At 41.5% G+C, this 26,365-nt stretch overlaps 1 protein-coding gene and 1 non-coding gene across 5 annotated transcripts in view; one reads left to right on the top strand and one right to left on the bottom strand.

The window, feature by feature from the left end:
* Positions 1 to 26,365, top strand: part of WASF2 (WASP family member 2) — a 65,452-nt gene that overhangs the window by 24,542 nt on the left and 14,545 nt on the right. For 2 of the 4 annotated variants that reach the window (XM_059690622.1, XM_059690621.1), the window contains 2 exons: positions 20,248 to 20,420; positions 22,553 to 22,615. In XM_059690622.1, the coding sequence (XP_059546605.1) occupies positions 20,291 to 20,420; positions 22,553 to 22,615 (193 nt within the window). In that variant the 5' untranslated portion in view covers positions 20,248 to 20,290. Of the gene's footprint in view, positions 1 to 18,819; positions 18,844 to 20,247; positions 20,421 to 22,552; positions 22,616 to 26,365 lie in introns of those variants that run through there. The other 2 variants (XM_059690624.1, XM_059690625.1) reach the window with 2 other exon arrangements.
* LOC132232061 (U6 spliceosomal RNA) lies at positions 17,622 to 17,728 on the bottom strand. Its single transcript, XR_009452224.1, has one exon. It is a non-coding gene; the product is annotated as a U6 spliceosomal RNA (small nuclear RNA).

A 26,365-nucleotide genomic window follows, 5' to 3' on the forward strand; every position in this document is an offset into this window, starting at 1 on the left:
TGTCTCCCTTATTAGCTTCATCACTCATGACTTCCTGCACTTCAGCCACACCAAGCTATTTGCTGTTCCTGGAACACTGCCTCTGCACACTCTGCTCCCTCCACCTAGAACTTCTCTTAACTATCCTTTTTTGTCCTTTAAGATTCTCGTTCATTCTCTCTCTCTCTCTTTAAATATGTTTTTATTGATTTTTAGGGAGAGGAATAGAGAGAGAGAAACATCGATGAGAGAGAAACATCATCAATCAGATGCCTCCTGCACACCACCCCCCCCAACTGGGTATTAAGCCTGCAACCCAGGCATGTGCTCTGACCGGGAATTGAACCCACCACCTCTTGGTTCCTGGGTCAATGCTCAACCACTGAGCCATGCCGACCGGGCAAGATACCCTTTCTTTACTCACCCCCCTCTGCCCCTAGCCAGAGCTGGATGCCTCCAAACCTTGAATTTATATTTATAGTCACACATCGCAGAATATTATTGTCCACTTTATTTATTTGTCACCTTCAGTAGCTTTTGAGCTTAATGAGGGCAGGGGCATTGTTGAATTATATCCAGTGTGTGGCACAGTGCCAGGAACATAAGGTTCATTGAATGAATGAATGAAAAAACAAATAATTGTATATCACTTTATACAAATCCCACATATAGTTTGAAGTTGTCATTTGTTTGCTTGATTCTCACCAGCTCTATCCCTGTTTATAAAGGCAGGAAAGAAAGAAAAGAAAGGGAAAGAGAGAAAGGCATGTGGAGGGGGAAGTATAGAGGGAAGGGAAGCAGGAAGCTGATTTGGGAGGGAAAGGAAAGGGTCTGAGGCTTATATCATTTTAGGCCAAGTGCCTGGTGATTTTAATGACAGCTTGGATTTCTTTCAAGCTTTGGACATGTGCTAATTTTGATGACTTTCCCTATTCTGACCTTCGTTAGCTTTTTTGAAAATGTATCTCCTTTGGCTGGTAACTCTCTAATTTTTTTCTCTTTAAATTAGAGAATAAGAGCTTTGAGGTGCATGAATAAAAGGGAGGTAGTGGATAGCTCATGTTGGTCAAGGTTGCCTTGGTTTTTAATTTTTGATGCCTCTTCTCTGTACTAGATTAGACTCCTGATCAATTTCTAGGGCTTGGAGAGTATATGTATATTCTGTATTGTGACCTGGTGAGCTACTAGGAATTTTAATTCTAAAACAGAGGTTGAACTTGGGCTATTCAGATTGGGTTCTCTTCTCTGCTGTAAGACTGGAGGTCCAGACACCCTCCCCAGCCTCACCTTCAGAAGGGCCAAAACATAAGAGCCAGTAACTGGCTTCATTCACTTGATAGATATTTATTGAGCATTCTTTCTGCACCTAGCCTGGTGATAGGCATTAGGATTAGGGATGACTGATCATCACCCTTAAAAAAGTCTCAGTCTAGTGGGAGAGCAAGTAAGAAAATCAGTCATTTTAGCGCAGTGTGATGGGCTAGGCATTCACGGGATGTTATGGAAGTTTAAAGAGTGTGCAGGGGAGGGAGAGCTAACCTTTGGTGCAAGGCATGTCAAGAGATATTTCACTTGAGCTCATTCTTGGAAGACCTTAGAAATTGGTGGGGGTAGTGGTGGGTGGTCAGACTTGAGCAAAACTATGAAGGTAAGGCAGGCTGTTGTGGCTCAGTGGTTGAGCTCCGACCCATGCACCAAGAGGTTGCTGGTTCAATTCCTGGTCAGGGTGTGCAGGAAGTAGCCAATGGATGTGTCCCCTCTCATCCATGTTTCTCTCTCCCTCTCCCTCTCCCTTCCTCTCTCTGTAAAAATCAATAAAAAATCTTTTTTAAAAAAAGTATGAAGGCAAGCCTTAACTGGTTTGGCTCAGTGGATAGGGCATCGGCCTGCGGACTCAAAGGTCCCAGGTTCGATTCCAGTCAAGGGCATGTACCTTGGTTGCGGGCACATACCCAGTGGGGAGTGTGCAGGAGGCGGCTGATCGGTGTTTCTCATCGATGTTTCTGGCTCTCTATCCCTCTCCCTTCCTCTCTGTAAAAAATCAATAAAATATCTTAAAAAAAAAAAGTAATGAAGGCAAGAGAGAACATGATGCAATGGGGAGCTATGGGAAGGTCTATAGACTTCATGGAAGGGTATGTATGTATGAAGATGTGATAGATGAGCCATATAAAGGGACCATATTGTAAATGACCTTTTTCTACTTTCCTAAATAAAAGGGATTATCAAGTAGGAATCTTTTCATTCATTCATTGTTAGGTGTTTAGTGTTTCTCTTACTGTTGTCTCTTGAGCAACTGAGTTTTATATTTTATTTCTTTGATTTGTTCTTTTTATGATATCTGAATTTGGAGCTGCTTTCATTTTATGCGTTAAGTGACTCCACGTTAAGTACTATCTAGTCAAACCCTACAGTTAGGCATTGTGGAGTGGGTGACGTATAGCTTTTAAGGCAGTTGGAAGGAGGAGGATTTAAATGACCTTCAAAGGCTAATGTCAGGCCCCCATGTCAGTGTCACTGCAATTCATGCATGCATGGAGAGTGGGAAAAGGAACTTAATTATGGAGGAGGGGAATCGTAACCCTGCTTGAATGAGTAGCTGAAGGTCCTGGGCCTGCCCCTTAGTCTCAAAAAAGACCTCTTATATTTGCTGCCAAAGAGGTCATAGGGAGAGCTCACATAAATACCACCCTCCCTCTTGGGTGTGTGAACCAGTCTTTCTTTTGCTTCCACAAATGCAGAATAAGTTCACCAAATAGTTTTCTGATCTCCATTGGGCAGAATTTGGCACCTTATTGTCCTCCAGAAAATCAGTTCCTTTAAGGCATGAAACATGGCAATTTTAGGTCAGCAGACATTTAATAACACCTTTTTAACTTTCAAGGGCTGGCCTCATGAGATATATTTTGTACAGAAGTACCACTTTATTAAGATGAGACTTGAATCATTTACATCTTGAAAGGGGCTTAGTTTTAACTGCTGGTGTACCTTTTACCTGTGAAATTCTTGTTGTCTTTTAATGGTGCTGTCCTTCAGGAGGTTTGTGATGATCAGATGTTAGGCTCCTGTCTTCTGGTAACATTTGGTAACTGTTCAGAAATCATTCCATTGTTTGGGATGAGGAAACCAACAGTGACCCATGTCACTATCGTTTCAGATTATAAAATAGCTTTCCACAATTACCTTGGAAGACAGTAGAAACCAGCCTTATGCAGTCAGGAACTGTTCCAACATGGCTACAGTCTGAATGACCAAAGGGGTAGTCACAGTCAGCCTCCTCCATCTCATTAATTTGTTTTGGGAAATGGTATCTGTGAGGCAGAGCTGTATCTTTGGCTCATCAATACAGGGTCTGAAGAGGAAAATCTTTTTCTGTGAAATCCTTGGGAATTGCTGAAACACTTAGTACTTTAATAAGAACTTTTTTATTTGGGAGGGAAAATGCTATACAAACATGGCCTCAGTTGTTGCCTGTACAACATATATATTCATGCAGTTCTTTTTTATTTTTTAAATATATTTTATTGAGTTTTTACAGAGAGGAAGGGAGAGAGATAGAGAGTTAGAAACATCGATGAGAGAGAAACATCGATCAGCTGCCTCCTGCACATCTCCTACTGGGGATATGCCCGCAACCCAGGTACATGCCCTTGACCGGAATCGAACCCGAGACCTTTCAGTCCGCAGGCCGACTCTCTATCCACTGAGCCAAACCGGTTTCGGCTTCATGCAGTTCTTGCTATTTCTAAAGTTTGGGGAAAAGTTTTATGTTAATCTAAATAAAATTTTAATTTTTCTAAATACATATTCATATCTTAATACTCATTATTAGATTTTCTTAGGAGGTAGAAAAACAAAGCTCAGTCTTAATTTTTTATCTGTGTAAGCCTTTTCCCTCAATTTTAATAGAAGTTCTGCCGAAGCTGGTTTGGCTCAGTGGATAGAGCGTCGGCCTGCGGACTGAAAGGTCCCAGGTTCGATTCCGGTCAAGGGCATGTACCTTGGTTGCGGGCACATCCCCAGTGGGAGATGTGCAGGAGGCAGCTGATCGATGTTTCTCTCTCATCGATGTTTCTAGCTATCTATCTCTCTCCCTTCTTCTCTGTAAAAAATCAATAAAATATATTTTTTTTTAAAAAAAGAAGTTCTTAAGTGCCCAGACTATGACAGAGCCCATTTTCAAAGCTGCTCATAGAGATTTAGCTATGCAATTTATTTACACTTGGTCACCAAGAGAGAGTAAAAATCAAAGAACCAGATGGCTACTGAGGGGAAAATGTAACAGCAAATTTTTGAGGGGCTAGAGACCAGAGAGCAAGAAGAATGCTGGGGGGTGGTCTTGGGGAGCTGTTATTGGTAGTAACAAAATGGAAATAAGTAATGGAAATGTTAGGCTACTATATACTAAAGACAAAATTCCATTTTGGCTTAGAATTGTCTTTCTAAGGAAAGCCTTTGTGATAATTGGAATGCCACAGAATTCATCTGGCTTTTTGTCCCATGAAGGCATTAGAATTTAAAACAGATCCTTTAACATGATTTATGGGAAACAAGAAATACCAGTTCAGTTAGGGCAGGTGGTAGTATTTGAATACCCTTCTCTGTGGGATGGGGCTGTTCCCACCAAAATTGTTTGTGGGTAAAATCACAACAAAGATCCACAAAGTACAGCTCTGTGTATATTTAAAAAGAAACATCAGTTTCTTGCATTTTGCTAAGTGTCAAAGGTTAACTTAAAATATTAATGCTGAAAAGATTAATTTAAGATATTAAATCTAGGCAAAAATACATGTACATATTGTAATTACTTCTTTTTTACAATTAAAGTAATTGGATTGTATTTAATGACCTATTTACATTTAATAACTAAAAAGACTTATCTTTTTAGTATTCCCCATATGCAGAAAGAGGTAGGGAAAATTCACTTCTGATATAATTATCTTTACTTGGGCTAAAAAGGGAAAACAACTGTGCTTTTTAGAATGGTTAGAAGAATATTATTTTAAAACATACATATGCAGTTTAGGAATTACCCATAGGAATGTATTTTGGTGCATTGTAAAAGAAGATGAAAGATTACCTGCTTTAAAAAAAGAAGTCCCCAATGACAAGATTCGATGAGCTGAACAGTACACAGAAAATAAAACTTAAAGTGATTCTCAGGGACCCTATAGATAAAAGTAACCCGTCAGAAGTGATGGAACCCCACATGCCTAGCTGTTTGAAAACAGAAATTTGTTTGAAAAGCATCTGAACATATCATCTGAGGCTGGCACTTTAAATGAGCCAGTGTTTATGTTGTTTAAAGTGAAAGTTGTGAAGCCTCTGAGCAGCTGGCTAAAATTGGGTGTAGAGAGGGAGAGAGCAGTGTGTTATCCTCATTAACACTATTTCAGTTCTAGGGTAAATATGTCAGGAAGGTTTGCTTGTGTTAACCTACAATCTTTTTTTCAAGGGGGAAGAAACTAGTCTGGGGTTTGGTGGCACTTGTATATGAAAAGGAGAAATATGGGCATATTTGTCTAACTTCTTGTTCAGGCATTTTGTGAAGAGTCAGTGCAGTGTCGTGGAAAGAGCATGAAGTTTGGACACAGATGGGCCTGGGTTTAAAAGCTGTGTGACTTTGATAAAGTTACAGAACCACTCTTAGTTTTCAGAATGCTACTACTTAACCTTGAAGAAGTGTTTTGAGGATTAGAGATATTGAGTGGACACTATAGGATACAAAGAAGTTTTTAAGAATCCCACCTTGACTCCAGATAGCTGCTGTTCTAACTACTACTTCTGTTAGGTTTAGAGATATTTTGTTTCTCAGTTCCTGTACTCATAGAGTTGTATACTCCAAAAACCTGTGCTACAAAATAGAATATAGTGACTGCCATTAAAAAAGGTTCAGCATACCTTTTTGGAACTTTTGGAGAGGGAGACATGACTTCAGACTAGAAGGGTCAAGGAAGGCTTCTCAGAAGTGGTGACATTTGCCTTGGGCCTTTAAGATGAAATGATTTTTGTTTTGTTTTGTTAATCCTCATTTGAGGATCTTTTTCCATTGATTTTTAGAGAGTGGAAGGCAGGGGGAGAGACTCAGAGAGAGAAACACCAATGTGAGAGAGAACATCAGTTGTTGCCTTCTGCACAGGCCTGACCAAGGCTTGGGATCAAGCTTGCAACCGAGGTATATGTATGTGCCCTTAACCAGAATTGAACCTGGGACCCTTCAGTCCGTGGGCCAACGCTCTATCCACTGAAAAAACCGCCTAGGGCGGATTTTTTATTTTTTAAAGAAATGCCACAATCCAGATAATCCTTTTGAGACTATTTTACTTTCAAAGTACCTAAAGTGAAAATACTGAATTGACTCTTGACTATGATTTTGGAAGACTGATACCCTTTGTCTTAATTCTTAAAACTGGCATAATATAAGCAGGGGCCTTCCATTTCTTTCTCAGGATTTGTCTCCACACTCCTGGAGAGCCTGTCTCAGAAGGTAAGAGGCCCACCTACTACTAGGCCTCCACTGAGATCAAAGAAAAGAGACCAATTAGAAGAGACCTTTGTGTAATGCTCTGTGCTATTTAATTTGATCTGCTCTCCTTAGATTGTTTCATTACCATTAGGAGGTGAGTCCAAACAAACTCAGCATTCCTTTGAATTAGTAATAATGAGAGGTGTCAGTTACTGAGTACCTACTGGGTGCTAGACACCCCTCTAGAAGGCTCACATATGTTAATCTCATTTTATCCTTAAAACCATCGTATGTGGTTGGTTTTATTTTTCCCCATTTTACAGATGAGGCTCAGAGATTAAGCAGCCTGAAGTCATATAACTAGTGGCTCAGAGCATCCTTGATTCCTTTAACTGAACATGTCTCTGGGTTCACTATTGATTTTTAAATGTGGTTAGCACTTATATGAACATTAACTTTAAAAAAGAAAAGATAAATTTTCATTGTTCGTAATTGTGATCATTCAAAAAGATTGATTAAATATGTTATTCAAGTATGTTATATACTAACGGTGATGTTATCTTTTCTACTATATCAGTGGTTCTCAACCTTCCTAATGCCGCGACCCTTTAATACAGTTCCTCATGTTGTGGTGACCCCCAATTTCATTGTAACAAATTGAACATAATTAAAGCATAGTGATTAATCACAAAAACAATATGTAATTATATATGTGTTTTCCGATGGTCTTAGGCGACCCCTGTGAAAGGGTTGTTCGACCCCCAAAGGGTCTCGACCCACAGGTTGAGAACCGCTGTACTATATGCTATGCTTATTTGATTTCAGGACACCTACTTTTTCCTGTTATGTCTTTCTTTTAAAAATATTTTAAACTTATTTATTTCAGAGAAAGAGAAAGAGAAACATCAATTTGTTGTTCCACTTATTTATACATTCATTGGTTGATTCTTGTATGTGCCCTGACTGGGGATGGAACCCCCAACCTTGTTGTATGGGATGACGCTCTAACACTGAGCTACCCGACCAGGGTTCCTGTTATTTCTTCTAAAAGTATTCATGATAAACACTTATTAAAGATAAATTGAAATTAATCTGACTTTAAGAATTTTGCAATACCTCTTTATGATTGGGGGCCCTGCAAAACTACCGAGGAAATCAATTCTGACTTGAACAGGAAGCACGGGCCTGTTATTCCTTATAGAAGGAAAATGAAGGAGGTTTGGAAAGCCCCATGATTCCCCTGTCTTTCTGTCTAAATCCGTGTTCTAACCATGGAGCAGGGTGGGGGATCTCAAGCAGAGCATGTTGGTCTTTTTGAAGAGACAGAGATTATAGTTCAGGAGAGGCTGAGGAATCTAAAAGCTGTGAGGTGGAGTTCTGGAAAGGTGAGAGCTGTGCAGAAAAAAATTGCTCTAGGAATCTCCTCAGGGTCCCCTTGAGTCTTTGCTGACCTTACACAGGCCTGGCGTCAAACTCCAGGAAGTTGGGGAAAGATGACCAGGAAGCTGTGAGCTAACTGGTTCCCAGAGCAGGGAGGTGTTCGAGTTCCTACCGGCCAGAATGAAGAGCCCACGTTGCTCACTGGGAATGAGATGGTAGAAGGTCCACATCTTTGTACTAGAGTTAAAATAGTCACAGAGTAAAGACATATAACTATGTCTAGTAAAGACATATAACTAGACATATAACTGTAGACCCACCCTAAAAAAAGCTTAAAAACAAGCCTTCAGAGGTACCACACTGAATGAAAAGTAACTTAACTGCCTACCAGAATAAAGCTTAACATTCTTGAAATGAAGACAATACTAGGTACTCAACATTGTAAAATCACAATGTCCAACATCCAATCAACAGTTAACAGACGCGCTCAGTGATTGAGTGTCGATCTATGAACCAGGAGGTTGGGTTTCAATCCCCAGTCAGGGCACATGATTGGATTGCAGGCTCAGTCCCTAGTAGGTGGTGTGCAAGAGGCAGCTGATTGATTTTTTTTCACTCACATCGATATTTCTCTCTCCCTTCTTTTCTCTCTCTCTCTCTCTCTCTCTCTCTCAAAACAATAAAAACATCCCTGGCCAGGGGGGATCAGTTGATTGGGCATGGCCCCATGCACTGAAAGGTCATTTGTTCTGTTCCTAGTTGGGGCACATGTCTGGGTTGTGGGTTTGATTCCCCCAGTAGGGGACATGCAGGAGGTAGCCAATTGCTGTTTCTCTCTCACATCAGTGTTTCTCTTTCTCTCCTCCCTCTCCCTTCCTCTTTCTAAAATCAATAAAAATCCTATATAATAAAAGGCTAGCTGAACTGGTTTGGCTCAGTGGATAGAGCGTCAACCTGTGGACCGAAGGGTCCCAGGTTCGATTCCGGTCAAGGGCATGTGCCTTGGTTGCAGGCACATCACCTATAGGGGGCGTGCAGAAGGCAGCTGATCGGTTTCTCTCATTGATGTTTCTAACTCTCTATCCCTCTCCCTTCTTCTCTGTAAAAAAATCAATAAAATATATTAAAAAAAAAAAAAGACTAATATGTCCCCTTTGCCCGGGAGTTTGACCAGGGAGCGGGGCCAGCCAGCCAACCTCCTGTGTCGTGCCTTCCCCCCCCCCCCCCCCCCGCCCCTCCAGGGCCTGGCCGGGCCTGACCTTCTGGACCTGACCCATGCATGCATTTGTGCACCGGGCCTCTAGTGTATTATAAAAATAAAATAAATAAAAGCATTTTTTATAAAATAAATACTGGAATGTGGTTCGTGTCTGTCTCAGTCTCTCTCTGTCTCTTTTTGTTAATCCTCACCTGAGGGTATTTTTCCCGTTGCTTTTTAGAGAGAGTGGAAGGGATGGGGAGAGAGAGATAAAACATTGATTGGTTGCCTCAGCTGGGGCCAGGGAGCAAACCTTCAATCCAGGTATGTGCCCTTGACTGGGAATTGAACCCGAAAGCCGCCACTGAGCCACACCAACCAGGGCTTGTCTCTATTTCTGTTATTTTTGTTATTTCCATAGTGTTGTTTGGTGAAATTTGAATATTGTAAGACAGTTATAAAATCAGCATTTGAGGGTTGGAGAGAACTTTCTTTTTTTAAATCCTTACCTGAGGATATTTTTCCATTGATTTTTATTTATTTTTAAAATATATTCTTTATTGCTCTCAGAGAGGAAGGGAGAGGGAGAGAGATAGAAACATCAATGATGAGAGAGAATCATTAATTGGCTGCCTCCTGCACGCCCCCTACTAGGGATTGAGCCCACAACCTGGGCATGTGCCCTTGACCAGAATCAAACCTGGGACCCTTCAGTCCACAGACTGATGCTGTATCCACTGAGCCAAACTGGCCAAGGCAAGGTTGGAGAGAACTTGTAAAGATCATCTTGTCTACTCTCACATATTATAGAAAAAGAAATATTATCTTTCATTGATTCTGAGATGTACATTTTCTTTACTTTAAAAAAAAATCTTTATTGTTGAAAGTATTACAGATATCCCCCTAGCTCCCCCCATTGCCTCCCTACACCTGGTTCCGCCCTGCCCCATACATTTTAACTTCTCTTGAGTCATGATGCAGCTTAACACTTAGTGGTATCTTAGATTCGATGGAATATGGTAAAAGCCCATTAGGATTGTGGCTTCTCCATAAATTCTTAGTGGTACAGTTCAAGGCTTCTGTTTATATTACCCCCACCTGGAAAACCTTTCTCTCTTTATTTTTTTATATCCAAATTCTGCTCAGATCAGATTTTTATCCCAGGAAATCTTCTCAGTCCCTTTAGTTCACAGCGATCCTTTCATCTTTCCTATTGTCATTATTGACTACATCATTTATTTGATATTTGAACTTTTATTTATTTGCTATACTAGAGGCCCGGTGCACAAATTCGTGCATGGGTGGGGTCCCTCAGCCTGGTTGGCAATCAGGGGCAATTGGGGCCGATTGAGGCCAGCTGGCTTGGAGTGGGGGGTGCACGGGAGGTTAGCTGGCTGTGGGAGCGCACTGAGCACCAGGGGACAGCTCCTGCATTGAGCACCTGTTCCTTGGTGGTCAGTGCATGTCATAGCTACCAGCCAATTGTCCGGTCCTAACAGTCATTTGGGCTTTTATATATATAGATTGTTACTTTGGTTTTGTCTTCTCTTCAATTATAAGTTCTTGGAGTCAAGGGAGGGATTTTATACTTCTTTGTGTCTTCTAGTGTCTGCTTGATAAATATTCATTGATTGATTAGAGTACTATAATTAGTAGTTAACCTTTAGTACAACCTGAAGCTTATTAATGTTCTTTAATGGTGAAGAGAACCACATATAAAACATTTAGAACAGTACCTGGCCCATAGCTAAATGCTAGATAAATGTAGAACTAGTACTTCCACAATCACTATCACCACCACAACTACAATAATCTGTTCTGTGCCGGGCACCATGTTAAGCATTGTATTCATACACTAGTGGCCCGGTGCATGAAATTCGTGCACATTAAAAGGGATTAATTAGAGGAAATATTTTAATATTGCTGTTTGCCCTTTCTCTAGAATAGAAGTGTCAAAGATGAAAGAAAATTAGTAAAATGTTATGAAAACCTTCCTCCTGTCAGAGTCTGGGGCACACCACAGGACCCAGAGTCAAGTCCCCGCCCACCCACGTGTGCCTCAAATTCGCATGAGACCTAGACTCAGCTGGGCCCCCTGCCATTGGGCTAGCTAGATCCAGACTCAGCCGGTCCCACCCTTGTCAAGCTCCGCTGGGGCAGGGGGAGCAGCCTGAGGTCCCCTGGCCCAGCACAGGGCGGGGGATGTACCTTGAGGTCCCCCCGTCAAGTCTGCCGGGCTGAGAGCGTGGCCTGAAGTCCCCCGGCCTGGTGCCAGGGTGGGGGGCGCAGCCTGAGGTCCCCTGTCAAGCCCCATGGAGGTGGGGAGGGGGCGCAGCCTCAGGTCCCTGCTGATTGCTTGTTAAGGCTCATTATGGGAACTCAGCCTCCACTATGGGTGCAGCCATCTTGTGTTACGGAAACCCCTTCCCCGCTCCACTATGGGCACTGCCATCTTTGTGGCAGAATGATGGTTAATTTGCATATTTTATTTTTCTTCACAACTTTACAAACTAGGAATCATTATACTAATTTAACAGTTTAGGAAACAGACCAAGAGATTTAACTGCTTGCCAAGGTCCCCAAACTAAAATTTGCCAGTAGTGGTTAAAACCCACACCTCTGCCTCTTACTGTCCATGTTCTTGCTGCTCTGGTGCCACTGCTTATTGGGTTATGAGGGCTTTGGTAACAGCCCAGTAAACCGGGTAGAAAGACAAGAATGTGTATGTACTTTCCTCTCTGCTTAAGAACTTTTTCTTATAAATACCATGAAATGAGCGGCGAATAGACCTTGTGAGAAGTAGATGTACGCTGCCCTTTGCTGCGGACTCTTAGTTGCTGGCGGCTTGGCTGTTCGTGACAGGTGCGTGTGTGACACTTTTTCAGGAATGAATTCTTGTTACAGATAGCAGAATGGAGTTATATGTCTGTCTGCTCCATGATTCCACTCCTAGTGTTCACATGTAATTGTGATTGCTAGGCCTCTCTCCTCACTTAGTGTATTAAAGAGTCACATCCAGGACTGCTGCTTCTGCCTGCTCCATGACCACACAGTGTGTTTGTATATTGCCCTGAGCTGTCAGCAAAACATTTTGCTGAATATCCTTTTTTGTTGTTGCTCTGCAACCTTTTTTCCCTGGCCTTTCTCGGTTGTGTAAAGTAAGTTTCTTTTTTGGCCTTTCCATCCCAAAGAGGGAGCAGTTACTGCAAAGAAGCTTGAAGTATGAAGTGAGGCATCATAGAGATTAAAATGAATGGTTAGACAGCTGGCAGGATGAAATGAGACTTTCTTGGTGCCTGGTGTGTGATTCGGCTCTGATTATCTCCTTTCTCCCTCATTTTCAAACCTGCCTCTGTATCTAATCCACCAGTGGGTACTCCAGTACCTTGTCTATAGGGAGCTTAACCTAGTGCAGTACTCACTGCTCCTTGCAGGAACCAGCCCCATCCTCTCCATCTCTGAGTAAGGCAGTAAAGTGGGATTAGACAATCTTCCATAAAAAACAACTGTGTGTTTCCCATATGGTTGCACATGCCCAGGTTTGGCTTCCTCCCAGGTACTCAAGCCCAGGTACTTGGAGAAGAATGCATTTTGTATCTTCTTATCTCAGATTTTTGAGCACCACCAACTGGAATTCACTCTCTTCTGTCATTGGATATAAATAAGAAAGGAAGCTCTTAAAAATGAAGACTATTGGCATCTATTATCACAATATTGCAAGTTATTGACATATTTCTAGTAATCCTGTGCACTGATTTGTTGAGCTTTGATACTTTTTTATGTTGGTATTTATTTTTCAAAGCAACTTAGTTGTTTTTCATGTTAAATTCCTCTGTGATTATAATGCTCAATTGATGATTATAGCTCAAAGAAATCTGGTACTTGAGTATCCACAAATGTTAGGTAAAAGTTCTCCATTTCTGAATGAAATCATTTATAATTTATATTTATCTAATCAGAGTAAAGGTAAGCCCATTTAGATGGGTAGTATGGAATATTTCAGACCATTCCATTTTGATGAATTGGCTATTGCTAGAAATTGGCATTAAACTGCGACAATAAAATGAACTTTGTGTCTGTGACTCAAAGTCATCAATGATAACATTGTAGACCCTGTATAATTTAAGTGGATACATAATAGGGAACTTGAGCCAAGATAGAGATACAAGAAATATTTTATGTGAATAAATCTTTTCTTTGGAGTTCAGAACAGTTTGCAAACAAAAATCCCAGTTTCATATAGCATCTTTTAAGAGGGTTTTTTTTTAGTGCAGCTCACAGCTGAACTAGAGGATGAATTGAGACTCCCCTCACCACCCCATCCCCCCAATTGCCAGTCATCATTAGACTAAGGACTGGAATCCAGGTTTCTGACTCACAATTTAAATGTATTTTCCTTTGGATAACCAGATGGATCCTACTCAGAGGAAAGCTTAATTTTGGCCATTTAAGAGGCAGTTTTCTATGAAATAGGTGAAGCTAGAAGAAACTAATTTTGAATGGAAAATGATCCCCCCCCAAATTTTAGTTTTAAGAGTAAAGCTGTGATTAGAGCTTGAAGCGTATTAAAGGTAAGAACAAAAGGTGGTATTTCCCACAAAAAAGATAATAGGAAATTACAGAATTACCAGGTGTAAATGGTCTTTGATAAATATACAGTGTGCTCAAGAAGTGAGATATTGGCCCTGGCCTGTTTGCTCAATGGTTAGAACATCCACCTACAGACCGAAGGGGGGGGGCAGCCAGTTGATGTATCTTTCTCATGTTGATGTTTCTCTCTCTCTCTCCCCTCCCTCTCTGTCCCCCTACCCCTCCTCCACCATCCCTCCCTCCCACTCTCTCTAGAAATTGATGGAAAAACATCCTCAGGTGAGAATTAAAAAAAAAAAGTGAAATACTAGAATATAGAAGTCCTATTTCCTGGGCTGCTTTCCCCCAACCAAATCAGGATAAGAAGAAGCCTTACATTTATTGAATGTAGGTCCATAGCTGGTATTCCTTTATGAAATTAGAAATTTCTCCTCGTTTCACATCACAAGTAAGCTCTTTTTTCTTGTTTCTCCCAATCAGATACTTTCTCTGTCCACCTTGGGAGTTCCATTTCTGTCTTACTCTTTTCCACATTACTCTAGTGACCTAAACTAATTTGTCAGTAACACCTTGTGTTTGGAGAGAGTCTGGTTATATTTGTAGGTTCAGCTCCACGCTGAATTTCAACAGGATGTGGGTGGGTGTGTGAGTCTATAATGAGGCATTCCTGCTTGTGGTTGTTGCATGGTAGTGAGGATGGCTATATTCAACAGTAAATTCATACTTCTTTAAACATTTTAGTAGATAAACTTAGATTACAGTAAGCCTGTGTGCTGGCTCTCATTTTTAAGTTAAATGATTATTTGACTTTTCAATTGAAATTCTTTATGCATATTCTTTAACATAAAGAATCTTATCTCTTGAAAGAGAAAACTGGCCTACAAAGTAAAGCTCTTCTCACATGCCCCCATCCAAAATGCTGTTAACTACAGAACAGTGGGAAATGCTGAAGTGAAAGCAGAAGCCCTAATTGCCACATACAACATCCCCACATGTCGTCCCCTGCTATTGCTGATCAGCTTTTTGGAGGTATGTTTCAAAAAGGAACTGCCTTGAAAGGCATTTCTGTTGTTATGGTTATTGGTATAGTTCAGATATACTTGCTTTTGGATGCGACTATAGAAATATAATGTTATCTAAATGAAGTGTTTGTTTATTTATAATAAACAGTTAGTAATAAACATTATTGCCGGGACGAGCAGTCATCTGTCTTCTGTCCTGTTAACAACAGGAATTCAGAATATGGGTTACAAATGCCTCCTCCCTCTCACATGCAGCCTTCCTTTATTACCTTTCACCCTACCAATTCCTACTTCTCACCTCCTTCCACTCCTGCCCTCGTCCGCAGAATTTTAGTAATTAGTTTATGTGAAATGAAAAAGGTTGAAAATCGCTGGTCTACACTAGTCAGTATACTGTCAGGCCATGGCTAAGAAGGAATGCCTGAAGTCTTTTCTTTGTTCTTCTCATTCTCGAGTCCCTTAGGCTGAAAATAGTCAGGCGTACAGATGGGTTTGCTGTTGAGCCTGGCTGGATGTCTAGAACTGGTCCAAAGCTTTTTTTTTTTTTTTTTTTTTTTTACTTTTATGGGGCGCCAGCTCCCAAATCAGTCTGGGAGCCTCCCAGGGTGTAAATAATTGAACCTCGGGACTCTGTGTGACTCATCCTTTGGGCCACTCTGGATCCTGCAGGTTCTGGTAACTAGATGAATCTAGACTGGAGAAGGGCTTAATTCGTGGCCATGATTCACCTAAACCAGGGGTGGGCAAACTTTTTGACTTGAGGGCCACAATGGGTTCTTAAACTGGACCGGAGGGCCGGAACAAAAGCATGGATGGAGTGTTTGTGTGAACTAATATAAATTCAAAGTAAACATCATTACATAAAAGGGTATGGTCTTTTTTTTTTTTAGTTTTATTCATTTCAAACGGGCCGGATCTGGCCCGCGGGCCGTAGTTTGCCCATGGCTGACCTAAACCTACCTCTGACTTTGCTTCAGAATGCAAGTGCATATTAGCTACATGAGGAGGTTATGGCAGGTTAGGCAGAAGCAAACTCAGAGCTTCTGAAAGGTCATCTAGCTTAGTCCTTTTATTTTGCAGATGAGGAAACGGTAGCACAGAGCGAGAATTATCTTTAATTTAAAGGCATTGTAAAGTCATTCATTCTGACCTGTCAACATCAACATCTAGAGATGTCTCCCCTAAAATGCCTGACAGCTGGTCACCCAGAGGATGGTCTGGGGAACTCATAATTTTGAAGAGAGAATAGCTCTAATTAAAAGAGCTAACTGAATTGAAATCTTTCTCTGTAACTTTTATCTTCTCAGTGGTTCTAATTTAGTTCCTTTCCCATGTAACAACCCCCAAGGTAAGACCACTTCAAACCCCCAAGTTAGCAAACATCACTATAGCATATACTTTTTAAAAAAATATATTTTATTGATTTTTTTACAGAGAGGGAGAGGAATAGAGAGTTAGAAACATTGATCATCTGCCTCCTGCACACCTCCTACTGGGGATGTGCCCGCAACCAAGGTACATGCCCTTGACTGGAATCGAACCTGGGACCTTTCAGTCCGCAGGCTGACGCTCTATCCACTGAGCCAAACTGGTTAGGGCAGCATATACTTTTCTTAATCAAAGTCCAGCTGAAAAAGAACTTTATTGAATCTATAAAAACATGGCATTCTATACTCTTTCATATATTTAAAACTTCTTTTCTGAGCTAAGAATCACTACTTTCTTAGTTTTCTTCACTTTCTCTTCATTTCTGTAACTGGCACTAGCATTTAGCTCTTTCCATGAAACTTTTAAAAAACAAACCTACATTTTATCACTTTGTGAGTCTAATTGTACAAAACTACCAGGAGTTTTGGTAGCAGAACTCACCCCTGTAACCTGTCTGTGATTTCTATTGTCTCCTTCTTAGCCTGTGAAGAGTTTCCCAACTGGTCTTCTTACCCTCCAGCCTTCTCGTGCCCAAATATAAATTCTTTGCTTCTGTTAGAATGATTTGTCTAAAATGCAAATTTGATCATGTTAACTTCCTTAATTCAGTGGTTCCTCAGCACTCAGTGCTTCAAAAATTTTCCACTAAGTGACAACTGATGATAGAGGAGCCTTTCTCAGCTGGATTTCCATGAGAGAATTAATCCCTGATACCATTAGACATCCATTGTATGTAAATGTATTACTTTATCCAGTGCATCTGGAATGATGCTAGTTATGTACAGTCTTGAGGAGAATTGAGAAAATAGTCACTCAGATAATTTTTTTTGTTCTGTGGTTCAGATGAGGAACCCAGTAGGAAAGGTGGAGGAGAGAGAGAATGTCATGTCTTCAGTAGGTACAGAAGCATGACTCGGAGCCACCTCCAGAAAAAAACCTGCCAGATTCCATTGAAGTCTGGGGTCTCATCTTTAAATGTATGTCACTATTGCATTCTGCTACATAGTAAGTCCAAGGATAAAAATGTTTTAAAATACTTATCAGTGAAAAAAGTTGATTTTCCAGGAAGATTTTCCTAGGGTTCGTAGAACTACAAATAACTACATTTTTTACCCTGTAGTGGACATTTTACATATGCTATATTATTTACTATCTCTAGGAAAATTACCCAAGATCACACAGCTAGTCAGGTGTCAGAGTCAGTGTTCTAACCCAGTATGTCTCAACTCTACAACTTGAAACTGAGTTGAGAGTCAAGAACCTAAAAGTCTTTGCCCATTTCTAAGTTTATCTTCACCAGAAGGTAGGATTTTTTTTCGTGGTCAAATTATTATTGTGGTTCAGATCATGAATAATTCCATACTTTGTATGCAAAACATAACTAACCTTGATTATCCAAAAACAAAAGTAAGCAGTGATGCAGGTAATTCCATATAACAGGGAATCTTGTCTCTTTTTGGTGGCTCTGAAACATATTAAATTACTTTTTAAGTAGCAGATATACTTTTCTAATTGTTTTGTCTTGGTGGTTATTTACATATTGTCATTTCTTTCTTTTTTTAATATGGAACGCTTCATGAATTTGCGTGTCATCCTTGCGCAGGGGTCATGCTGATTTTGTCTGTATCGTTCCACTTTTAGTATATGTGCTGCCAAAGCGTGCACCATATTGTCATTTTTTGAGTACTCTTTAGCTAGTTATAGGAGCTGGCATTTTTGGCAAGAGGAAGCCATCTTGGTATTGAAAATTTGGTTGTAGGTAAATCCAACCCAGGTGACAGAATTGACTCCATTTGTGTCTGCTTACCCAAAGCACTTGGGAAAGCATAAGTGCTAAAGTACCAAGGCCTTAGAAGTTGCCCCTCACCCCCTGCCTCCCCAGTCTGGCATTTACCTAGCCATCTGGAATCCAGTTTCTGTTAGGTGTTCAGAGAGAACTTCTGGAATGCCCTGTCAATGGCCACATTCAACACAGAATTTCAAGGAGATCTGGCTCTTTTAGCTCCTCTGAGAAGCTGGAACAAGACTGAAATTATTGCTAATGGAGGGAACCACAGTGGCTGTTTTCAATCATCTCTGACTACACCTTTGAATTTCTGGTTCTTTCAGAAAGTTTGAAATATGGAAGTCTAAGGGCATCCCGAGGATGGTGTACAGAGCCCTGTGAGGCTCTTTTATTTGTAACCTCCTGCCTCCTTTGCTGTTCTAAACTTTCTTTTCACCATGAATTACTAAAGATTGCATCTTAGTACCCAATACCCTTTCCATTAAGTAAAAGAGAAGAAAGAATTAGACTAGAAGGAAAGTCCAGAGTTAGGGTTAGAAAACCTACTGAGTCAAAGGGGAACTTTGCAGAGGAGTGGAATGAAAATTATTTCCTTAGACAGTAGACAAATATTCAGGAAACACCTCTGCACCCCAAAGATAGGCACAGCTGCCACACATGCCTATTAAAGGGAGTTTCAGAGTTATGAGCAAACAGCTGATTCTCTTGGTTCTTGGGCTGTTGCTGTTGGTGACAGGAAACCTTGTTCCCCAAGCTGCTGGCTTCCTGTTTTATTTTTACTCTTAGCAGATCAGAATGTCCATAACAAGGAGCAGTCTGTTCCAAAGGGTTCTACTCCCCCTTTGAGCCTGAAGGGCTTTTACTTTTTTTTTGTTTAACTTTTGGTTGGTCAATATGCTGGTTCACTTTTAAGATCTATGATATTTAGTTTGGTTTAAACATTTTGTATTCACAGTCAACTTTTTGGTGATGAACTGGTGTTATAAGATTTGATGTAAGTAAATCTCTGTTTTACTTTTTTTGTTGTTGTTTAAGAGGAGTTTGCAGTATTGGGGACTTGGGTATGTTGCCTTTATGTTTCGCCTTTTTACTTAAAGTGAATCTGCCATTTTCCCTAGCATGAAAATCATTAGACTGTTTTGGATAGCTTTAGTTTTACAAAATAGGGAAATAGTGTGCCATGGCTGTAGTCATATCCGTTTTGTTGAGACTAAAACCTGCTTCTATCCTTGTAAAGCTAGGAATGTGGTAATCTAACTCTGAAACAATAGCTCAAAATGAACCTGAAGTGCTGGGGGATTTCCTAGGGAAAGGCGCTCAGCCGACAGGATAAGAAACAGTAACTGGAAGGTTTCCAGGTCTGCTCCAGACACTTCCTGCTGTCTCAAGAGCCGTTGGCCCAGGTGTGTTGAACCAGATGGGAGAGAGAAAGGGAACTGTTGGGTAGAAGGAAAAGGACTAGGGAATCTTAAAGCACAGTTTGCTCGGCATCATGTTTGACATATTGAACATGTAAATTTTTCCTTAATATTCTTTCTGTCAATTTACAGACTGAACTTTAGCAGTGCTAATGGATACTGGCAGCTAGTATTTAGTTGTACATTAACAGTCGTTCATCAGGGAAGAACTGGAGAAATTATGTCCTGATGTAGATCCATGGAATCACTATTGGTAACTTAATTTCATTGGGGAGATGAGATTATCAGATGACAAAAGCTCTTTTTTGATCCTTATAATTGATCATCTGGAATCTGATCTACCCTGGACACCCCAAGAATAGGATCTGTACCTTCTAGGATCTGCTAAATGGGCTGTTTTCTGACCATAACTCCTTGCCTCTGGAAATTCTTGTTGGTTAGAGCATAGTTGTTTTAGGTTTTTAGTTTTTTTAAAATGCTGTCTGTAGTACCCCAGCCAGCAGTCACCAGTGCAGAATCTCTGCACTTATCCAGCAATCCTTTACTAAACCTTAAAAAGGTGGTGGTTGGGGGAGGTATTGAGGGCATTCTTTTTTTTTAAAAAAAATATATTTTATTGATTTTTTACAGAGAGGAAGGGAGAGGGATAGAGAGTTAGAAACATCGGTGAGAGAGAAACATCAATCAGCTGCCTCCTGCACACTCCCCACTGGGGATGTGCCCGCAACCAAGGTACATGCCCTTGACCGGAATCGAACCTGGGACCCTTGAGTCCGCAGGCTCACGCTCTATCCACTGAGCCAAACCAGTTAGGGCAAAGGTGGTGGTGGTGGGGATTCTTGAAAAAAAAAAAAAAAAGATAGGGAGAGAGAAGATTTTTTAAAGCTGTTTTAGATCAGAGCAAGACAAAAAGACTTACACTGCCCTAGTGTGCCTGGAATTTGTGGTTGAGTAATACTTTCCTGTTATTTCTTTTTTAGGTTGTTTTTCATCATTCAGAACATTGCCTGAAGCAGGTCCACCATGCCGTTAGTAACGAGGAACATCGAGCCAAGGCACCTGTGCCGTCAGACGTTGCCTAGTGTTAGAAGCGAGCTGGAATGCGTGACCAACATCACCCTGGCAAATGTCATCCGACAGCTGGGCAGCCTGAGTGAGTGCCGCAGAGAGCCTGTGCTTTGCCCTCAGGGGTCGTTGGTGCTCTTTATTTAGTTCCCTTCTCCTCCTGTGTAACTATTTCTCCCCCATCTGCCTTCCCTAGGTAATGCAAAAATGCATCCCACCCCCTCTCCCCCAAGAGAGGCTGCTTTTGGGTACAGACTCTTCCCCTCAACCCTTTCTTCATCTGCCACCACCCTCTAGGCTCCCTCCACCTCCCTCTCCACCTGCTTCTAAAGAAATCTGTAGGAAGGGTGGCAGGAAGGGCTGCAGCAGAAACTGCAGATGGAATGACAGAGCAGAATTCTGTGTGTGTAAAGTGGGAGGTTCACAGAACAGTATCTTGGGTTGGGGAATGTGCCTGTAATTGCACGAACTGTTCAATGTAGCCTGACTTTGTTGAAGCCTCAAATGTGCCAATAGTCACATTTACCCGACATCCCCCACCCCCTTTCTTCCCAAAGAGGAGTAAAGCAAACATGCACTCGGAGAGATTCTGGCTGACTTGTCTACCCTGGTACACATTTAATTGTGCTGCAAGCCCCAGGTCCAAGTTCAGGGTACAAATTACTTCTGCAATCTCCGGGGTATTGGGAGTTTTGCAAGCTGCGTGAACACACAGTGACACAAATTGTAGCTGGAGCCATTCTTCTCTAGGAGGAGGATGGGGGGAGGGTGTAGTCCAGTCTGTTTTGGAGCTGAGGGAAAGCCAGCTCAACTGTATCTTTTTTTTTTTTTTTTTAATTGGCAAGAATGAATGAGACTGCCTTGGGTGGGGTACATACATGTGGTTTGGATTTCATTATGAATCAAGCTGACTTTGTTTGCTTGAAGCTGAGGTATGGGAAGGGCAGATGCTTAGATAGGCTGTGCATTTGTGTAGTGCCACTCCAGCTCCCCATAAGAACCTCCATCAACATGGTATTTTAGTGCTCTTCCTTAGCAAAGGCATCTTGGTGTGAATTATTTCAGACATTCACTCCTCCTGTCGCATCACTGTCCTTAGTAAAGGCAGTGGAATAGTGTCAAGAAAGCCTGCATTCCCCCAGATAGTAATAGACCCTGCCTTTAAAATAGGGGCCTGAGGAGACAGAGCGCAGTGACCAGATGATAGATGGGGTCTGAGGTTCCTAAGCCTTCACCTAGCTCAGAGGCCATCGCGGTTGATCCAGGACTTAGGGAAACCTGGATGGGCGTCAGGAGGAAACGAAACCCTGTCGATGCCTGCCTTACACAAAGGAACGTTGACAGCAGTGCAACAGCAGTGCAGCTGGCAAGGAAGCACATGAAAGCTGCAGAGTGCCTCACTGCTTCTTAAAAGCATCATTTCTGCCTCTGTCACCCTGCGTAGGCCAAATGGGTGGAAGGCAATCACACACTGGTTCCTTCTTCATAGGACAAAGGACATCCAGCTAATGATGCTGCTTATGCTCACTCAGCAGGAGTCAGGCTCGCTCTCAGGTGTTTTTCGGGGTAGTGTTGATGGATGACATTGCTCACTCTCCCGTCTGTGATCAGACCACTCCTACCTTAAGGAAGCTGATCTGAGGGCCAGGATCTGCTTGTGCCTACAGAGACAGGATTTCCTTACTTCGTGGAGCTTTATTCATCCTCTAAACATCTATTGAACATACTTTATGTTTAGTGCTGAGGGGATACAGCAATGAGAAATGGTCTCTGGCCTTAGCCGGTTTGGCTCAGTGGATAAAGTGTTGGCCTGCAGACTGAAGGGTCCCGGGTTCAATTCTGGTCAAGGGCACATGCCTGAGTTTAGGTTTGATCCCCAGTAGGGGGCATGCAGGAGGCAACCAATCAGTGATTCTCTCTCATCATTGATGTTTCTATCGCTCTCTCCCTCTCCCTTCCTCTCTGAAATCAATAAAAAATATATATATATTTTAAAAAAGAAAAGAAAAGAAATGGTCTCTGCCTTTCAGGAGCTTATAATCTACCAGAGGAGACAGAAATAAATAAATCTTAAGGGGAGAATGGGGAGAGGGTGAGAAGGAAACTCATATTTGTTGACTGCCTATTTTATCCCAGGTTTTAATAGGATCTTGACATACATGATCTCATTTAATCTTCTCAATAATCCTGTAAAAATAGATGATATTTTGATTTTTTCAGATGAAGGAATGAAGGCTCAGAAAAGTAAGATAACTTGCCTAGAGAGACAGCAGCCAGTAAGAGGCAAGTCAGTCTCTGCTGTGAGTTGCTAAGTTCAAGGCTCCTTGAAGATATCGCTGCTCATCAAGGATTTCTCGTCTCAGTCCCCTGCGCTCTGCCAATAGGGCCCTGGCTCAGACCTTTGTTGACTCTCACCTAAACTATTGCCCTAGCCTCCTTCTGGCTTCCCTTTCTCTGATCAACCCCTCAATCTATACACCAAAAAATCTTACAAATCTTAAGCCTATGCCCCTGCCACAGTTGTCCACCAAACATGCAAATATCACTTTTTACTTTTATAATTCTGAGTTGTTTGAATTTTTAAAAGTTAAGGCTGTGACCTAACTGGTTTGGCTCAGTGGATGGAATGTCGGCCTGCGGATTGAAGGGTCCCAGGTTCGATTCCGGTCAAGGGCATGTGCCTTGATTGCGGGCACATCCCCAGTGGGGGGTGTGCAGGAGGCAGCTGATCGATGTTTCTTTCTCATCGATGTTTCTGGCTCTCTATCCCTCTCCCTCTCTGTAAAAAAAATCAGTGAAATGTATTTTTTAAAAAAAGTTAAGGCCGCCGAGACCGGTTTGGCTCAGTGGATAGAGCGTCGGCCTGCGGACTGAAAGGTCCCACGTTCGATTCCGGTCAAGGGCATGTGCCTGGGTTGCGGGCATATCCCCAGTGGGAGATGTGCAGGAAGCAGCTGATCGATGTTTCTCTCTCATTGATGTTTCTGACTCTCTATCTCTCTCCCTTCCTCTCTGTAAAAAAAGCAATAAAAATATATTAAAAATAAATAAATAAATAAATTTATAAAAAAAAAAAAAAAGTTAAGGCTGTGTTAACTTTTGTAGTTTAAAAAGTGTTTTTAAACTGAGAGTACAAATGTTAACTATTTATCTCCCCTGTGCCTCACTAGGGAATTACCTAAAAAGTTCCTTGGTCTGTCGTCATTCAAGACTCTTCAAGACCTACTTTCCTTTCCAGCCTCATTTTCTGCAGTCCATCTTCTCCCATGTTATAGTCTTTTTAAAGGATTTAAAAGGAACAAAGGAAAAAACGGGGAAAGGGAGGAAGAAAGAATGAATGATCAGCTCCTTGTAGTTCCTCATAGAGCATACTCGCATACCTTCACACTGTTTCCCCTGCCTAGAAGCCCTTGCCATCTTTATAGCTGATCTCTAAGGCCCAGCTCCGGGACCTCCTCCTCTAAGTTGGACTAAGTGCTCCTCTGAGCTCCTATTACATGCCTGTGTTAGTACCTCTCACATTAGATTGAAAATTATACATCTTAGATTAAAAGTTCTTTGAAGGCAGGAATCATGTGTTGTTCGTCCTTGAACCCCAGTCAGTGTCTGTCTTATATAGTACTTGGCACCCAGCAGAAGCTCAGTAAATGTTTGTTGAGTGATTCATACCTGTATTCTCCTCACCACCTCATGCTGTTGGTGCACAGTGAATACAAGGAAGGAAGGAAGGAATACTACCTGTAGGGAGTAGGCACACAGCTGGGGATAGGCAGGGTCAAGGAAGGCTACATAGAAGAGATTCCATTTAAACCAGACCTTGAAAGATGCTGGGATTTCATCTAGCAGAGAGGGACGCAGGAATGGACTCTCTTGTGCTTCAAGCTCATGGTCTTGGCCTCATGTATTGTACTGTAGCCAGAAGTGCTCAGTCTAGTAGGGAAGGTGTGATTATGGAATGGATAAAGCACCAAACTAAAAGTTCCATAGCTGTGGGTTGCTTTGTGAGAGCATATCCAGAATTCATATTTTCCCTTAGCGCAGTGAGATTGGTATTTCACATATTAGGTTGCCATACCTTAGGAATTGAAGGCACAGCCAGCCAGCACTTTTGACCACCCAGGAGGGTGCCGCCCCCATCTGGGTCATTAAGAAATCATGCTCTGATGTTGAATTGAATAACCAAGTGTACTGGGGTCATGCCATTGGGGGAGGGAGGTGCTTCAAGAGTCCCACTCAGGCTTCAACAAGAGTGGCTTCACATTTTAAAAAACTCAGTTTTACCTGTTCCAACTCCATGTAATATTTAGGTTGAAGAGTTCCACTGCAAAGGGAGAAAAATGATGGCTGATTTGCAAAACGTGTTGTCCATTATGAAAGTCCCGATGTGATAGTGGGTCTGTCTTGGTAATCTGAATGAGTGAAATGTAACTCTGAACAAGGCACTCTGGTTTTCTCATACAGTTGTAGTAATTTTTAGTACTTGAAGAATAGGGACTATCAAATTACTGACTGGAATTAATATTTAAAATTTCTTCTAAGCATACAACATGATTTTTAGATATTCGCACTCTTAAAAGTCATCTGATATGGCTGAGTAATATAAGGAAGAATCTCATTGTAAAAATTTACATTTAATCCTATGACAACTTGGTGAGGTAGATACAGTTATCCCTGTTTTACAGATGAGGAAACTGACGCTGAGAGAGTGTGATTTGCTGAAGCGTGCACAGGTGTAAACAGAAAGAAACCGAGACTTCAGTTTTCTGGTTTGAAGTCTACTGCTTCTATGTGTCATCTTTAGCTCTAAGCATACCTTGGGCCTGATGGGAGGTAACAGGGGGAAGCCTTCACACCACCTCACTTTCTCTTCAGATAGCATTCTGAGTGTTGCCATTTTTATATGTTGGGTTTCTTTGTAAGATTTTTATCTTGAAAACCACTGTGCCGCACAGTGAGCCTCTACTCCTTCTATCACTGCTCCCTTCACTGAGGAGCAGGAAGTCCTGGGCACTCTCATGTGACCTAAAGATAAGTTAATTTGGGGTTTTCTTTTCCTCCAGAACAGCTGGAGGGACAACAAATATTTTTGAACCTGGTTTATTTTCCACACATAATGTTGCATGTTTCTCTGCTTTAGCCTTACACTCACAATTTTCTCTTACCTGGATGAGCAGGATACAGTATGGTTTGAGCTTGTCAGCCAGTTTGAGTCATTTGAGCCCAGGAGCACCCCATAGCTGTTTAGATCACAGAACTATTCAGTATGCAAAGACTTGCTCCTTTCCTTGATTAGAAACTCCTTATTGACTAAATTTACCAGCAATTCAAAATATGATTAGTCTTATCCTTACTCTCCAGGTTACACTGGAAGGTGAACTGCAGTTTACCCTGAACGTGCAGTTTTGGACTAATCCACTCCCCCACCCCCCACCCCCCACCCCCCCCAGGCGTAGACTAAGCATAAATGAAGTTTAGAACCTAAAAATGAGAGTCCATTTTAAATAGTTCTCAAAGAAATTATCTTATGCCTGCCTTCACTGTGCAAGTAAGAAACTCACATGGTATATTAGTTTATATGCACCACTTTTCATTCCTACAAGAATGTGCTTGCTTTGTGGCTTGGAGTGACAATATGAAGGTAGCATCAAATTGCTCTTCTGTTTCTTTGGCTTGCATTCTCCTTGTATCACGGGGTTGAAAGTACAGAAATTGATGGAACTCTTTTCTTTTTCTAAAAACAAGACATTGTAGAAAGAGACCACTGGTATGTTGTTGTTTTTTCAGGGGGGGGGGGGCGCTTGAAAGTTTTAGCTTTTCACTTTTTCCCTGAGATATGGATTTGAAGGATATAACCTAGAGCAAAGACTTTCAAAACTGTAAGTTATAAAACATAGAATAAGCTTTTCACCCCTTAAAAGAAGTTGTAAGTCTCTGCTGTGAGTTGCTGGTAAGTTCAAGGCTCCTCGAAGGTACCACTACTCATCATGGTTGTTCAATATACTTTTGAGGCTCCACTGAGGATGTAATGTCTTA

This window comes from Myotis daubentonii, chromosome 3, assembly GCF_963259705.1.
Source record: "Myotis daubentonii chromosome 3, mMyoDau2.1, whole genome shotgun sequence".
In the NCBI taxonomy this organism is placed as follows: domain Eukaryota; kingdom Metazoa; phylum Chordata; class Mammalia; order Chiroptera; family Vespertilionidae; genus Myotis; species Myotis daubentonii.